At 39.6% G+C, this 15,392-nt stretch overlaps 1 protein-coding gene across 1 annotated transcript in view; it reads right to left on the minus strand.

The window, feature by feature from the left end:
- Positions 1-15,392, minus strand: part of KNDC1 (kinase non-catalytic C-lobe domain containing 1) — an 895,433-nt gene that overhangs the window by 365,172 nt on the left and 514,869 nt on the right. The window contains exon 17 of the mRNA XM_069611402.1: positions 726-1,147. Coding sequence (XP_069467503.1) covers positions 726-1,147 — 422 coding nt within the window. The remainder of the gene's footprint in view (positions 1-725; positions 1,148-15,392) is intronic.

A 15,392-nucleotide genomic window follows, 5' to 3' on the forward strand; every position in this document is an offset into this window, starting at 1 on the left:
ATGTCAAGTAAACATACGGCCATATTCTCATAACTTTTTTTGGCACAAGTGAAGGGGATGCGCTGCCAATAAAGTGAGGCTCAGAGCATACTTTTCCTTGGTAAGCACACAGACTGAACATGGGGTAGGTGTCAAAGTTTGCTAAACTATTAATATCATTCTACCACCTACACTAAGCACTGGCAATGTTTTAACGTATTTTCTCTTTGTACTAGCGTGATTTGTTTAAACAGAAACAGAAATCATTTTAACATCTGAAAAATACCATTGATCATGGAAATAGTTATGTAACATCTGACCATTTCACATAATTACAATCACACGTTTGATACAAAGATATTTTCTGACAACAACAAAAAAACAAACACTTATTGAATGGCATTAAGACATTTCCACACTGCGTAGTTCCTTAAATAGCAACTATTTTCTTGTAGCTAAAAAATAGGTTTACATTATTTTCTTGGCCACAGTTAGTTTGTGATCTTCTAGTTCGACACTTGTAAGTCGACTTTTATTTTAATGTAGAGTCCCCTCCGTACTTCTGTTCCTACTCCACCCCTTCCCCATACTACCCCTACACACACACGCACATAAAAAACTAAATAAAAAGTCAAATTAAAACAGTCTACTTAGAAGACCACAAACTAACTGTGGTCTGTGTGATCACGGTAAACGTATAACATATCATGACTATACATATTTAAAGACAAAAGCAAACAACTCACCAGTCTTTTGGGCTCAAAATCTTGTGGGTCATTTTGTGTCTGCCTCCCAAGGTTTTTCATATATCTTTGAACTGCTGGATTAAAAGTTCGAGCACCATAGAAAGCACTGCTCCACCCGGGACATAATCTAGACAAATCGGAAGGAACAGGAGACGTCACAGAGCGGCTTCCAACTGGTTCTTTGACAAGGCCCCGATTGTCATCTAGCTCAGTCAACCCTGAGCCGAGGCAGTAATGTTTGGTTTGCAAACCAGGACTGTCCACTAGGTCATCTTCTTTTCTGTTTGTGGGTTCAAGGGATTCCTTGATGTCGTCCTTCTCGAAGCTGACAGATGATAGAAGGTCACTGAAGTCTGTGTCATCGGTTGACTCATCTGTTGTAGGTTCAGTCTGAATCTCATCAATCACCTGCTTCTCTTTTCCTTTAAACATAAATCGATAAAGGTCAGTCAGGTGCCTGGTTACTCTCAATTTAATGGCACGAACAAGAACATATATGTTCAGGGGCCATGACATTAATGTGTCCAGGCAATCAGAATGGCATGAATAAAAATGACTGAAATGTTTGGCATAAAGTGTTGTCTACGCTATGTTATGCGGATAGTGCAAATTACTGAGGATTCCTGAGACCAAATATAGAATCCCAAGCCTTTGAGGTATGTTGGGGGTGTATTGTATTCATTATAATGCAAGGTCACACCTTTATTCCCTATTATTCATGGTATTTTCCTCACGATGGGACAAGTGATCTTTGGGCTGTTGATATGAACAGGAACTTTAGAACCTGTGCATTCTGCATACATACACCGATGTACGCCACTGCTTAAGTGGGGAGTTTCATGCAGTATCTTTTTGGAACACCACGTGCTTAACCAATTTAAGGTAAAGCTTCGGACTACAGCAGTGCACCTGGAGAGTCAGGTGGAATGGTAAAGGATACAAAATGTTTCTTACTTGCCGTTTTATGCTACAACAACTTAATTCACTGAACTGTATAGGATCCATTTGATTTATTTGCCTATTTTATTAATTCACTTGCATGTGTTTGCAAGGCAGCAAGGATGAAATGGTTAGGTGTTAACCTGAAATGACCCTGCAGTGTAGGTCAGTTGAAGAATCTGTTGCATATGTACCGAAGAAAATGGCTAAGGGCCTCTTTTATTTTCAATACCCTAAGGACCTGTGCTGATGCCATGACCTTTTCCCTGAGTTGTGTTGGCATGAGGTTTATTGTGACATTCATGAATTTGTAAAAGCTGCACTTTTGATAGATTTTGGCATTCTATAAAGGTTGTATTGGACTCTGTTTTGTATATATTTTTGTTATGGTTGTTTTTAGATAAATTGTATCTTTGTACATTTTGTTGTTTTTGCGCTTGTTTTTCATGAAGGTGTGGATGGAGAAATCTGGATGCAAATATTACATATTGTCTGAATGATAACGGCCAACTTGTCATTTGTTGCCATGAGATATTTTCCAGTTTATTAAAAATGAATTTGCAATTCATCTATGTTGTTTAAAAAAAGTGGTAACATTCCCAACTAAATGCACACTCTATCATGATTACCAGAAAAGGTTAGTTCAGGAAAAGGGAAGTGTTTTAGTGGAGTTGGAATTCTGCAGAAGGTTCTGCCACCCACACTATGTGCTGGCTCTAGCTGCAGATATTGCCACATTAAAAAACACATCTTTTTCTTATTATAGGTGAATTGGGATGTCAAAAGTAGAATGTACTGAATGGGATGAAGTACTACTGCTGTGTATTATAATGATCTGCAAATCAACAAGGAGTTTCGTGATGAAAAACAGAAACAAGGCTAAAGGCAGACGTTCCTTAATAAGGTCACAAAAATAACATTTGGTAAGGGGTATTTTACTCAGGGTAATATATGGTTTACCGGAGGTGTGTAACTACCCTAAAGTGGTCTGTGATATTTCAATGTCATGGGTCAAATGTTTAGTGGACCACAACATGTTGTGGGTTACATTTGAGGATGCTAACCAGCGACCCTGGACCCCTACTCAGCTCTTCAGTGCCTTCCTCCCCCTCCCCTATCAACTCCCAGGCAGGTGAATAAGTGTTGACTCCTTTTTATGCATGATTTCTTTTTCCAGCGCAAAATAGCTGGAACCCGAACCCGACAAATCTCAAACATTACCCAATTCCATGCAGGGGTCTGCCAATACCTAGCAGGAAAGCAGAGCATGTTACAGGGCCCGTTGGTGGGTGCCAGGAGCCTACCATCCGTCTCAGGTGCCTACATTGCTTAGCACTGAGTAAACTCAAACTTTTTGGATGAAACTCCTGAAAAGTTCTAAATGTTTGTGGGACGCACACCACCCAAAATTCGAATGGTTTGAGTTTTGCAAAAACCAGTTTGCTCGTCCCTTGTGGTTGTTACACCATCACCTACATAAGAATCTGAGCTCTTATTCACTGTGGTGCAAGAATAACATCCAGTTTTTGAAGTATACAATAATTGAATTGGAGGATACCTCAGGGGCAATACATGAACTCAGAGCAGCAAAGGTTTGAATCCTGTTCTTGTGCTTAGAGACTGGTCTCCAGTATTAATTGTGTTATAAAATATTAAATAATTGTAGAATCTGATAATTTGGAAATAACACAACCCGAAACAGCTTGTAATGTGTTGAATAATATATTTTAAGTTGATTGATGAAAATGTATCAAAATGCATTGCTTGTGGTTTAGAATAAGTGGTGACATGCACATACATTCCTGCTCTCCAACATTAAACAATCTACCATACATGTAATTTTCTCATGAACATTCCTTTCAGCATAGCAACACTTTACGTTTCATATTATATAATTATGCTGACGATATTGAGCAAATTTTCACTAACCCAATTTCATCAGAAATATTTGATGACTGCAGACGGGAAAGTTGATCTGTGGTTGTGAAATAGTATCCTCAAGATAGATCACACTAAACCTGAGAGTTTAGTGCTGGGCAATCATCGTGAAACTTGCTCATGAAATCTCTGGACACACAAACTAGGTGAGTGCCCCAGACTGTCCACGGTAGCAAAAAGCATACTGCGAGAAATCGACGAGAAGTTAATGACAACCTACCAGATTGTCACTGTTGTTTAAAAACGGTTTTCACCTGAAAACTACTAAGGCATAGCCTTCCATTTCAGACCTTCCTATCTCATCTCAACCAATCAACAACTCACATCTCATTTACCATTGTTGAAACAGTGGGTATTTTGGTTCTGTGTATGATCCTGGAACTACATGAGCCATGGAATGTGCGGATCCACAGCCATGTTTAGAAATTAAGTGGTGAGCCACAGCTATAATTAGGAAGGTGGTGAGTAAAGAAAGCTGATTGAATGGCACACAGCCAAGGGCCCATAAAGCATTGTATATTGCTTCAGGCACTGGCCACGGTACAGGAAGGCCCGGTTACCAGCACTGCATCCTCACTGATGGCAGGTTTTACTGCCTGAGAATCAGAACAGAGAATCACTTGGGTCTAGTTGTTGGGTTATGCACTGTTAAATGTTGTGGAAAGTTCTGCTAGATGTGGTAGTCTGTATTACGTGGATACTCCAAGAAGAAATGTCAGGTCCTTAATGGTGCTGTAAAGCCATCCGGTCCAAGAACAGGGATGTAACATTAGGAAGTTCATTGTTAAGGTAACCTACTAAATGTATTGTTTTAACTTTCTGTATGAGGCTCTTTGTGTATAGCCCTATAAAATCCCTGGGGTTTCTGTATTCGGGAACCCTCATTTTGGCACAAGGACACAGCAATGGTTTCCCAACCCATTTCTGCATACCTGTATGGACACACACCTTGTATCTGCCTTTACAATCTGGTTTCCTACTTGTATTTCTTGGTGAAAGACAGCAGGATTCAACATTTGTTGTGGTTACGCTTTGGATTTACCATTCCCAGCTGAGACAGTAACAGAGGTAGCGGGCCAGTTCCCTTCGAACCCCTGGGGGCACCTGATAGGTAAGAGGCCTAACTAAAACATCTAGATTGTCAATGGTATAGGGGCAGTTTTAAATATAATGCCCGGTATCTCCCAGTTAAATTGAGTCCCAAGTGAGAAGACATTTTCCTTTTCTATTGACAGTTGAGTTTTAAAAGTGAATGCACTTATGGTGCAACTGAAATGCAAAAGATTTGTCATATCCCCAATGCACGCGCTCCTCAGATTGAAATTACCTACAACAATACATTGTGATGTTTTATATTCTTACTATAAATATTAATTATGAAAACAAAGATCCATCCTTATTAGACAGAATTTCAACACACTAATCATTTAATTCATGCACTGTGTGTGTGTCAGTAGTAGGTGAGAGGTTTAACATCTGTCCTCCAACATAGAGATCATATGCTATGCCGACTGCATGGCCTTTAGTTTCGCCCTTGAGGAGGCAAAGTAAAGTTATTCATCCATATACATGAAAACATATTCCTGTTAAGTATTTCCTGATGTTGAAAAAAAAGAAAGACAAGAGAAGTTGAGAAAAAATGACCAGATATGAATAATATTGAAACAGATGATGACAAAAACAACATACAAAAATGAAAATCAAAGGAGAAAGAAACATTGACACACCATTTGAATTTTAGATAAACAGTAGGGAAATTTAACAAGTGATTACTGTGAAACTAAAATAAGAACCTTAATTGACCAAACATATACTTATTATGTCTCAAAACCTATAGATAGTCAGATATCTGAACCATATTGCCAAGCCTCATTGCTAGAACAACTTAAACATTTGCATTGATACCTAAAAGGTAGAGAAAATCAAAAGAAGAAAATGAGGGTAACTTAACTACCCAAAACTTCATTGTTATTGTAAGAAAGAAAAGGTGCTAGTTAGTTACATCCAATAGATCCTCTCATAAGCACTTTTGCAGCATGTTGCTTTTGTAAGCTTAAGCACTATTAAATAGAATCCTTGCCTCATACTGGTACAGAATTGCACAGGCCAAAGTGTTTGTTTTTTTTTTTAAAAAATGATTTATTTGTTTATAGTTCAAATACAAAAATGTAGAACCTTTACAAAACAAAATTTAAAAGAACAATAAAATATTTACATTTACATTTAGAAACAAAATTGACAGCTTCTTATGACACAATTTAAGATGGAGGATATCAAATCTAACACTTTGTGTCCTCTAATTCTTAAAACTTAGCAGCTCATTTTCAATCTACTTACTTAGGCTAACCAATTCAAATACCAGGGGTTTATGCGTTTATGCATACCTTGCATCATTCGTGCCCAAAGAAATTGCAAACAATCTCCAAAATCAATGTTTTAAAATTTCACGATTCGATTAGACCTCATTGATTTGAAGTGTGGGCATTCGAGAATAAGATGTTTCATGGACTCCATTGGTGCTTTACATAAGGGGAAACGGCATTTAGTTACTTTAGGTTCCCCTTTGTTGATCCAAATAGCAGTTCTTTCTCTAGTATGATATAGGTTCAGTCTGTACCTCATATATGCTTGTCTGGTGTAGTTGCATGGGAATAAAATAACATGATCAAATCTAGGGATACGTTGTTTAAGAAAAGAACTATACTCTTTGTACATATTGTATGCTGATATTCTTTCAATTGTAAGCAGCCAATACTGCTCAAAGAGCTTCCTTTTTGCAAAACCTGGGCGCAGATATACATCTTCTATAGTAATACGTAAAGAATATAAAAGATGCTGCATACTAAGATGGTATTTGTTAAAGGAGGCTGAGGTGGATGAATCCAACATACATTTCAGATCTTCGTACAAAGAGTTTCTAGGTGGAAAGTGAATATTTACATAACGGGATAGCTGGCGCCAGCTCCAACATGTAGATAATGCAACCAGGCCAAACTCATGGCGTATTACTGCGTTAGGTGTGCGCATAGGGAGGTGCATAGCAGATTTTATCAATGAACCCTGCGTGGAATCAAGAATTGTACTCATATCACACAGGCACATATCCAAGGAATACAAAATGACACTTTCTATTTTTAGCGTTAAGAACTCAATCATGGGAATTCATGAAAAATTGCAATATTTTAAATAAATCCTTTTTAACTGGGATAAAAGAGGACAGGTCTTGTTTTTAATCAATTCTGTCCATGCATTAATAGAATTTTGAGTGGTGAGATTGTATCCCAAATAGATCGCGCTGGAAGTACATGGGATTTGCGTTTTCATAATCTCCCATTTAAAACCCTTACTGTTTTGTTTCTTACCGAATTTCAAAATCGCGGTTTTTGCGGGATTTGGGGTCAGATTATGAGCCACTGCAAATTCTTCAAAAAGCAATAGCTTAGTTTGTAACCCGGCCGGTGTAGGGTCGAAAATAATGATGTCATCTGCAAACGCGAGCCATTTCACCCGTAACGAACCAGTTTTAACAGAGAACAGATTGCTATGATCCCATACCTTATCAAGGGCAGAAAGATATAAATTAAAAAAGGTTGCTGCTAAATTGCAGCCTTGCTTAAAACCAAAAAATGTACTAATGGGATCAGTTGTTCTTCCGTCTGCAGACATTTTTATTTTGTAGGAGGTGTTAGTGTGGAGTTTGATAAACCAATAAAGTAATACTGTTTGGATTCCCATAGTCCTCATTTTATCCCACAGGAGATTTCGTACAACATTGTCAAAAGCCGATGACATATCTATCATGGCTATGTATGCAGAATGCAAATTCTTTCCTTTAGTGCCAGCAATCAAATGTGACATGATAACCGCATTCAAGGAGGTACTCATGCCCTTTCTAAAGCCTGTTTGGTATTTTGAGTTAAGTTTGTTTTCCTCAATAAACTTTTCAAGGTCATGTAACAAAAGAATGGCGAACAATTTTGCGTCTGTGTCAATCAAAGAGATTGGCCTGTAATTCTGTGGAAGAGAAGGATCGCCCTTTTTAAATATTGGGACAATATTCGCTGAGGTCCATGAGGGGGGAATATGACCAGTAGTAATAATAAAGTCAAATTTAGTTTTCAAAATTCCCACCCAAAACTCCGGGTCAGCTTCATAGAGGCAAGGAGAAAGACCATCAGGTCCTGCTGCTTTGGAGTAAGATATTTTTTAAATTGCCTATTTAAGATCTTCCAGTGACCATTCTAGATGGGCGATCCTGCTGTAACACAGCTGTATATTTGGCATAGACTCAAATCTCGTAGGAACAAGGAACTTCGCTGTAATATAGTCACACCATACTCGGTCAGATATACAGAAAGACGTTGCCAGTGGAGTACTTTTATCGTCACTTTTGATAGTACGCCATATTGTTCTAGTATCATGTGATGAAATAGCTCTTATAAGGTCGCAATTCTGCCTATTATACTTGAGAATTCGAGCATGTCTTAGATTCCGCTTAAATAACTTCATAATTTGCAACCGCATAACACGACCGTGCAATGCTCCTAAGCCTGATGTTTTACGTTGTCTGAGTGCCTTATTTTTCTCTCTTTTTAAAAGTTTGCAAGTGGAGTCAAACGGGTGATGATGATCCCTCTTAGTATACCTTTTGCTAAAGATGGTAAGAGCGTTAGTAATCACATCAGAATAGTATTTGATCAATGAGAATTCAGTATTGTTGTTAAGGGGGCCAAATAAACATATTTTGTGTGATACATGCTTAACAAATTGCTGGCACAGTCCCTGACACCATCTAACAGAAATTTGGGGGTGATTGGGCTCTACTAGAGCCAAGGATGGCTCAATAGCTAGTAGATTACATTCCAATTTCATGTTACAAGAAATCTGTGCATGGTCGCTAGAAAGAATGCGACTCCATTTCAAGGTTGAGGTGAAAGCGGAAAGGTTATGAGTAATGAATATGAAGTCAATCGTCGATGATTTAGATCCTCGGGACCATGTAATTTGCGACATCATATCGTTACTTACGATGATATCCATATCCCAATTTCCCAGTAACTCTCTGAATTTCGTCCCCTTTCCCCGTGATAGAAGGGAAGGTTTTTGTGATCCACATTCAGTTAGCACCCTACAATCACAATTAAAGTCACCTCCGATGATGATTTATAAAGATTGATATTTACTGGATATGTTTTCTAAGCAATCATCGAGTTCATACAGCATTGGATCAATCGAGGTAACAGCAGGATTCCAGTATAGGGAAATAATTAATATTGGTGGAAATGTTGACACGTTGATCTCCACGAGTACCCCCAGCAGGCTTACTGATTCCCAAACCCACTTTGATTGTAAGTTAACAGAGTTGTTAATAGCAATTGCAAGACCCCCACTTGGACGACCTAGGAGGGACCTCTTTGCCAAGCTGCAATAAGTGGAAAAGCCTGGTATCGTGAAAGAAGTCAGTTTCATTGACTCCTGTACTATTATAATGGTTGGTAGGTTCTCTAACAGTAATGATGCGTGCCAGCTAATAGAGTTGGCATAGTCACAAGTATTCCATGAGAGAACCTTTAAAGAAGTATTTTCAGAATGCTATGAGGTGGTAGGTGAAATTTTAGACCCCAAAATAGCCATTGAAGCCATGGAATATCTTTTGTTATAGCTACATGGGTTAGTAGCGCATGCAAGTCTCTATCAACACAACCATTTGTTTTTTGTGCAAGCTCGCCACTTTCCACTTTCACAGCAAAGGTAGGATCAATGTAAGCTAAGAAATCATTGGCTGTTGATTCCAATTCAAAAGTGGATAGATTTAATCCTTGATTTCTAATCTCTTCCCGGTTAAACCAAAGGAACTTTAAGATAGTTTCAGAGCTCAAATAACATTTAGCTCTACAGTTGTCAGTCTGATCTATAGAGACTCTCAAGATGTCCTCAGATTTAACCATTCTCAATTGAGGAATGCGTGAGAAGAGAAACAAGATAAAGGATCGATTGATGCGCTTCCCAGCAGTCGAGATCTTATTGCCTTCAAGACCGACAAGATATAGTTTGTTGTCAGTCTTAGGTGGGTTCCCTAAATTTTCCTCTTCAATTCGTGTAGGGACAATAGCTTCCACCTACGCCATTTGCACTGCAGATGCTGGTAACGCATTACTTTGGAGTTCAAAAATTCCAGGGACCCACATATAAGGCCTTTCTCAAAGTTTCAAGTATTTCATACTGATGATTCTCGGTACTTTTTTGTACCATTGGAAGGGGGGGCATCGTTTCCTCCTTATTCATCTTCAGTGACAAAGAAGGGAGCGCATTCGTTAGAGTTTCGGCACTCAACGAGCCATCCTCCAAAGCTTTTTTCAAGATTTCAGAAGAGTCCTGGTGGGACTTCACAGGGTACTTGGTGTTAATCTCGGGAACGGATCTACTAAGTGCAGGGCCGTGTATAGAGATACAGTTAGGGGCAAGGGTAGTTTTCATCACCTCATTACCGGGAGTATTGTTCTTTTTAGGTGAGGCAGAGAAAGTCTTATCCTTACCATGTATGGAACTTGAAAGTTTGGAATTTCATTGATCAAATTTAGTGTCTAATTGTGTCGCTTTGCCCTTACCGTTTGTCGTGTTTGAAAAATGGCTATTACTAGCCTCATTTTTTTAATTTTTTCCCGAAGCGGTCCCTGGACCGCATGGTATCGCAGTGCACACATCACTATATGATTTTCTCTTGGGCAAATTTAAGTCCTCGATAATTTTCAAATCGTTATTAGAGTGTTCAGAAGTAACACATTTCCTAGTAGTGCAGCTTCTACCCGCAATCGGAAAATAGCTATTCAAATTTAATTTCAGTTTTGGAAATGAAATCTCATCAATCACTTTAAACTCATTTCCGGATACTCTTGACTCAGAAGTACCCAAATGGCTTTTGGCGGAGGTGGCAGCAGAAATAGGCTTAGTATTGTTCAATTTAACCAATTCCCTAGATGCTTTAGGAGTGTGCTCTCTCTTTTGGTTTTTTAATTGAATTTTTTGTTTTGAGCCCAAGGTCGGTACGAGTGCCTCCTGACTTTCCTTTGAAAGTTGCTGTAAATCAATACTTTCCTCGTCTGAAATTACGATCACTGTGTCTTGTTCAGACGTCTGATAGTCATCAGGTATCAGTGATACAGAATTATTGACCACGTTTTTCATGGATTTTCTATCTATAGCTTCCTTTCTCCTCTTAGCATTTCTTTTTATTGCTCTTAAGTGCATCCTTTTTGCGCGACGGGACATAAAGGGGCAGTTCTCTTCAGCATTAGGGCATTCCTGTTCTTTCAGCTGCTGTTCGTCGAGTACCTTCACCAAAGTCGAAGGACTATCCAGACAATCAGCTGGAAGAACCAGCTTAGCTAATTGGGAGATGATTGTATCGTGCATTGCCTCCACTGAAACTTTGAGTTCTTTTATTTCATTAGTGCAATTGCACTGCAGAGAGACAGTGGCGATACATGTCGACTGGGTAGGAGTAGAACCCATCTCCTCAAAAAATTGGGTACCTTTTTCAAGTTGGAGAGGGGCAGGATGTATGGGCTGACTGTTAATGGCTCGTAATGTTTCAGCAGCAATAATGAACCCTTCAATCCTATCCATTTGGGAGCATAAGTGATGCAAAGTACCTTTTACCTGTTTTAATTCTAAGTGGGTTAAGTCATGTCCCCTATCTAGTAGATCCAGTATTTTGATAATCACTGCAAAGGTGCATGGAGATCGTGGATCTTTCTCACTAGAAGCAATAGAGCCCCCCAAAAGATCAATTTGCGAGGGCCTAATAAAGACATCTGCCGAATCAGGAGAATATGACAGACGCGATGGTGGTAATTCATGCTTAGTGTCTTGAAGGGAGTCTCTATCATGCTCATTTGGAGGTGTCCAGACATTTGGTCGACCGAAAACTGGTCGAAAGACATTTGGTCGACGCAATTTCGTCAACAACCAAATGGTCGATTTTTATTTTTTTTATTATATATTTATGTTTCAGGTTTTCGTTTTTTTAAAAAAAGGGTTTTTTAGAAAAAAAAGGGGGTTGGGGGGCCCCCCAAAAAAAATAAAAAAAAGGGGGTTGGGGGCCCAAAAAAAATAAAAAAAGGGTGAAAATAAAAAAAATTTAAAAATTCAACCATTTGGTTTTCGACCAAATTGGTTCGACCATTTGTCTGGTCGACCAATTTTTTTCGACCAAATGTCTGGTAACCCATTTGGAAGCTTTTAATCACACCGTAATTGAGACTGTGCCATAAGAGACTTTTTTGAGGGGCCATAGATGAGCAGAGTTAACGTGCCTATAGCACGAGACACCTGGTCATCTAGGGCAACCATATCTTTTATGGTGAAGCCATGCTGATCATAGGGCGATATTTTGGACAGTGGGGCTTCAGAGCCACTTCCACATCCTTCGTCTGAGCGTAAGGCTACGGAGGTGTTAGTATTCCTATTACTAAGATGGGATGCATGAAAGAGAGTCGATGGTAGAGACTTTAGCATGGATCATAACCACATGTGATGGCAAGGGTGAGCAGGCACTGACCTCCCCAAAGATACCTGAGGTCGGTGCTTCTAGAACAGCAGGTTCAGTATAGGATGTACGACCTCGACAGACAAGTAAATCAATATTGGAAGAAGAAAGTGCCATAGTGCCTAGTTCATTACATTTACTACGGATTCCAGCAGCCATAACTATAATAGTATGGTTAGAACTGCCAGCGTCAGCTTTCAAACTCAAATGTATGAAGATGGTTGGAAGGTTGACAATTCTGACTTATTGAAGTAGAAGCGTGTGTAAACAAACGTGCACGTGAGCAAACTGAGACTTAAAAGCTCACTGTGCAGGAAAGAAGAAAGGAAGAGGGAGGACACAGGAGATCACTCACCATGCAAGGTTACTGCTTATGGCCCTATTCTAATTTCCAATAATCAATCCTCAAAACAAGTTAAGAATATAATTAAACAAATATATGTCATCATATCACCATCACCGAAACAGGAAACAGCGTACTTGCGTGTACGCGCACGGGTGCGCTGCAAACGCTGTTTTTGAAAAGGGAGTGGGCGGGGTCAGAGGCGGGATTCGGAGCGCATGCCCAATCAAATATTGGCTGAAATTAAATGAAAAGGGGAGGTTTAGCACGTATGATGTGAAATTAAATTGGCAGTGACCATTACTACTCAGAGTCAGTTTCAATGTCAGTTTCAATATTTACTTCACTTAATTAGGTCAGGCAGCTTCCGTGTGCCCGCGAAGGACGTCCGCTCCGTAGTAGGCTTGCTGAGCGGCAATGAAGGTCCTTGCAGGCTGAGAGCTGAAAGCTGAAGGTCCGTGACAGCAAGCAAATTAAAAGGAGTCTTTTCCAGCAAACAGTGTACTTGCAATACACTGTCATCTCATGTAATGTCATACGATAAACATTAGATGTGAGTCTTCTCGTAAATCAGATATATGTATAACCGAAATTAACACAGAGAATATGTTATAGTTAGGGATTCCGATTTTCGGTGATTACCGAATTTTACCTGTTTCTAGCCGCCGTTGTTGTTTTTAAAAATCTTGGGGGACTCACCCCTGATTACCGAATTTTACCTGTTTCTAGCCGCTGTTGTTGTTTTTAAAAATCTTGGGGGACTCACCCCGGTATTTCAATTAATTTAATAATTGATTTTATCCCTGCTAAGTGGGATTGGATATCATGCTGCTCTGCATTGGTTTGCTTGAAAGATCAATGCATTGCAGGTGAGCTATCCTCTGGCTCTGTTGCTGCCTATGTGAATTCAGGACCCAGTGATATTTTTTATCGGCCACTAGATGGCAATATTTAGCTTTCTTTTAACCTGCCAGCATTACAGAATACAGGTAGAAGAGTGCTGTTTGCTTATTGAAACCGTGTGATTGTCAGCCTGCCTGCTATCACTTGTGAGGTGTGCCCGGCGCCCAGGCTACAGGTGGGCATCCAGCCCTAAGGTGTCAGGTAAGATTTCTGTTCCCTGATCTGCCGAACAAAAGAAATGTGTTAAGCTTAAGTGATGCTTCTTTGCAGGCAGGGTGCCAAGTGGTTTACCAAATCCTGTGCAGCTGTTGGAGTCTGAAGTTTCTTCTAACGTATTTCACCAAAACCAATTACTGACATTTCTGTTTTTCCAGTAGGTAGGCCTTCATTTTTCAAATTATAACACATCATTCATGCAGAGACATTTCCCATGTTTAAGGACTGAAATCCAAGCAAACAACTATCTTTCATTAGGGCTTTGAAATGCTGAGGCCTCTCTGCAATAGAGCTTATAAACAAATTATATGGCAATGGAACAAAAGAAACAATAGGTTTGCCAGCTGCGGTTTCAGCCAGGTCTGAAACAGGGAGTAATAAACCTTCTTCAGAACAGAACACTTAATGACCAATGAGAAAAGAACTCTCCCTGATCCAAACAAGGAATTATTGAGACGTCAAAACAGATCTTTAAGGGACATGTGTTCCCTCTACCCCAGACAGAAGTGCATAATCATGAACTGTCCAAATCACACTCGGATGGGTGGCAACCCTAGTGGCAAGGTGTTATCTTCCTGGCAGGAAGATCTAGACTGAGGGAACACATCACAGTAGTGCCGGTCTGGAAGATTTATGGCAGAACGTTAGTTTGCATGGGATCAACATTGGCAAATCATAGCCTGGTAGGGAGGTCCAGAGAAGCAAACACAAGCAGGTGGGGCCTTCACCAGCAAGGGAGGCACAGCAGCAAGAACCACACACATATGGTGAATACTGCAAAGATAAACAATACAAAAGAGTTGCTAAACGACTCATTCAATACTGATCAAGCCTCATAGTTCAATAGTTCACAGTTGTAATTAATTACATGCAATAATATTTACAGTGTGACACTGAACGCTGTAAACGCTTTTTAGATCAAAGTGCAATTGTGCGATGGAACAGTGAGTTCACATTTTACACACTTGGATCTAACCATTATGCACACAATGAAATAATATTTGTCTGTTTACACTGAAAAAAACTGTAATCTGCGATTTTTCGAAGTGGCCACGCAAGAAAACACTGAAAAACACAGATTCTGAAAATGTTGGAAAACACTGGAAAAACACCCCCGGAAGTAAACAAAAATAAACCCCTAAAACTGGAAACCCTAGTTATAGTCATTGAAAATTGTGTAGTGTTAAAAAAAAAACTTATTCCCTTATGTGCATTCCCTTATTTTGGAATGCACAGACTGACCTATTTGTGAAGTGAAAGAGCAGGGGTAGTTTTACATGGGCACAGTTACTGGGGAATAGCACATCTCCAGCCCAAAAACGTATATATAGATTGAAAGTGGCACAAACATGTTCATTAATACCTGCACATAGATATTGTGAGAAGGCAGCATACAGACAGCCTTGCCCACCGGTGCATCTACAATGAAGCACCCCTCTGTTTGAAACAATATTATTGCTAGGAGACAACAGAAGGGAATCCTTCAATCCTCCAACCATATCTCTCTGGCTACCCCTTGATTCAAATTTGAGCAGGAGGTGTATGTTTCAGAGTAACTGCCCCTACCCAGTGGAACTCCTTACCACCGATTATCTGGAATTAACCCTCCTACCCAGCCGTTAAGAGACTTGTAAAAACTTGGCTGTTTGACAAATATGACTAGTCTCACCATGCGTGTACTGCTATTGGCTAGCCTACCTAGCCTCTATAATCAGGTGTAACAGGCTTATCTACACATTTTTCATCCCTACATATACTCTTGTTATTCATTGCCTCCTCA

Source organism: Ambystoma mexicanum, chromosome 8, assembly GCF_040938575.1.
Source record: "Ambystoma mexicanum isolate Mex_15411 chromosome 8, UKY_AmexF1_1, whole genome shotgun sequence".
In the NCBI taxonomy this organism is placed as follows: Eukaryota; Metazoa; Chordata; class Amphibia; order Caudata; family Ambystomatidae; genus Ambystoma; species Ambystoma mexicanum.